We start from the raw sequence: 2,022 nt of genomic DNA on the forward strand, positions 1-2,022 counted from the left end.
GATGGTCCAGGGCGGGCCAGGGAGCAGAGAGGAGAATGGCGAGTCATTCCTGCGCTGAGACACTCAAAATGCAGCAACGTTTCTCAAGCAGCATGGATGGGTTTTCCACACCCCTTCTTCTCACTCTAGGTTGTGTCACAGCTTTAAAAAATGGGGGAAACCCTCTAAGAGGAGGAGAGGGGATGCTCTTCTCACAGAGAGCTAAGTGTGCTCAGGCAGCAGAGGTTCAGACAACTGCAGGTGGGACAGGCAGCATGTCACAGGCAGGAGATAACAGCCTGCACCTTACACAGGGGTTAAGAAGCTGTGGGACATCCCACGCAGAAGTCACAGCACAGCACTGAAGCCAACTCACAGAGAATGAGAGAACCCTGAGAACCACAGGGATGGGCTCAACAGTCTTCAGGGAGGAGGGAAGGAGCTTCCCTGGGGTCCAAGGAGCCTGTGCAGTGCTTGCTTCAACTTGGGAAGTCACTGGGTAACTGTGATGCAGTGAGAAGACTTGGTGCCCATAAGCTTCCTCACCTCCTGCACCTGCTGCCTGGCTGTGAACATGCAGAAGAGGGGCATGCTGGACCACCACATCATCTTCAAAAGCTCAGCTTCAAGTCCTGACTCATGTGCCCCAGCTGCGTCCCGGCCACGCAACATATCCCATCATCTGTTGCAGAACGAGAAGAGGGTGAACATCCCAGTCACCAGTGCTGCCATCCAGGATGGCCCGAGTCTTGAACACACCTGGACTTGAAAGTGTCCTTAGCCCTCAGGAAGCCATATGGAAGTTAAACCTCATCTGCTGCTGGCAAATCAAAGCTGCGCTTTGGCTTCGCACTGGAGATCTTAGTTGTTACCTTCATAGTGGGATTATGTGATGGGGTGACTAATGGTGTCTACAAGTGGGTAATGGCCCAGAGGCCTCCTCCATTCCTGTGCTCCAACCTTTGCCCACTGGTACTTTACACAGCCTGTTACAGCAACTTGGACAACTGAGCCCATCACCAGCAAGCACCAACAAGTGGAGATGTTCACTTTGGTTGCTCTGGGGTAACAGCCAGGCAGTGAGACAAGGGCAATCTGAGGCAACCCATAAGCAGTGGGTTTGCAAGAAGCACTGCTGCCACAGGAGACACCAAGGAGAGGGACAGGAGATGGGTCTGGGGAGTCTGGGGACTCTGATCATCAGGAAACCAGCTGGGCAGGAGAGCAGGTTTTGTTGTAGCTCTTCTTAGAAGATGTTCAATACACTTAATTGATTTAATACACACGTGTTTCTCCTCTACAGACACTGATCCAGAAGCACAGCTAAATCATTCTTGACAAAGGAGAATGCACCAAACTATTTAATTACATCTTTGAGGGGAATAAAGGCAGAATAAACAGCTCATCTGCTGGACATCACAGACCCTGCAGGTTTGTGCTGAGGGGGACTGTATGTTTCAGGAGGTGAAGCTTTTATTTAAGCTTTGTGTGATTATTAATCTCACTGCACCCTCTGGTAAACTGCTGCTACACTCATGCTGACAGTTGATATATATTTCATTGCCATTTGGCTGGCTTGGACCTCCAAAACTCCTGATTACCTTTGTTAGCCCTAGTGAGGACCTTTACCACCCAAAGCCAGAGGCCAGGCTGGATGGCACAACATCCCCTTTTTGTCTCCAGCCAAACTATGTCACTTGAAAAAAAAAAAAAAAAAGAAAAAGAGATTACACTTTTTAAAAAGTATCCAGAAGCAGCTTTCCTTGACCTGGTGCATGAAGCTACTCTGCCTCTGAGGAGGCTCCATGGGATCAGGAAGCTGCTGTCTCCTGCCCATCAACCCACTGCCCCTGGTCTGTCAATGGGGCTGGGATCTCAAACACACATTAGGAAGCTATGAAGAGGCCAAGAGCCAGCGAGATGCTGCCATCAGTGTGGTTAAGTCATCTCTAACATAAAATATGAGCAGAGCACAGGTGAGGAGCCTCCAGGAACACACCTTCCAGCCAGCTGTAAATCCCTGGCCGGCATTAAGTTGGTGTT

At 50.0% G+C, this 2,022-nt stretch overlaps 1 protein-coding gene across 1 annotated transcript in view; it reads right to left on the bottom strand.

Moving 5' to 3' along the window:
- The window catches only part of BSN (bassoon presynaptic cytomatrix protein), an 80,676-nt gene extending 80,106 nt beyond the window's left edge, over nt 1-570 (bottom strand). The window contains 1 exon segment of the mRNA XM_009996958.1: nt 526-570. Coding sequence (XP_009995260.1) covers nt 526-570 — 45 coding nt within the window.
- Nucleotides 571-2,022: the final 1,452 nt, after the last annotated feature.

This window comes from Chaetura pelagica, unplaced genomic scaffold, assembly GCF_000747805.2.
Source record: "Chaetura pelagica isolate M959 unplaced genomic scaffold, ChaPel_1.0 scaffold24, whole genome shotgun sequence".
Lineage (NCBI taxonomy): Eukaryota > Metazoa > Chordata > Aves > Apodiformes > Apodidae > Chaetura > Chaetura pelagica.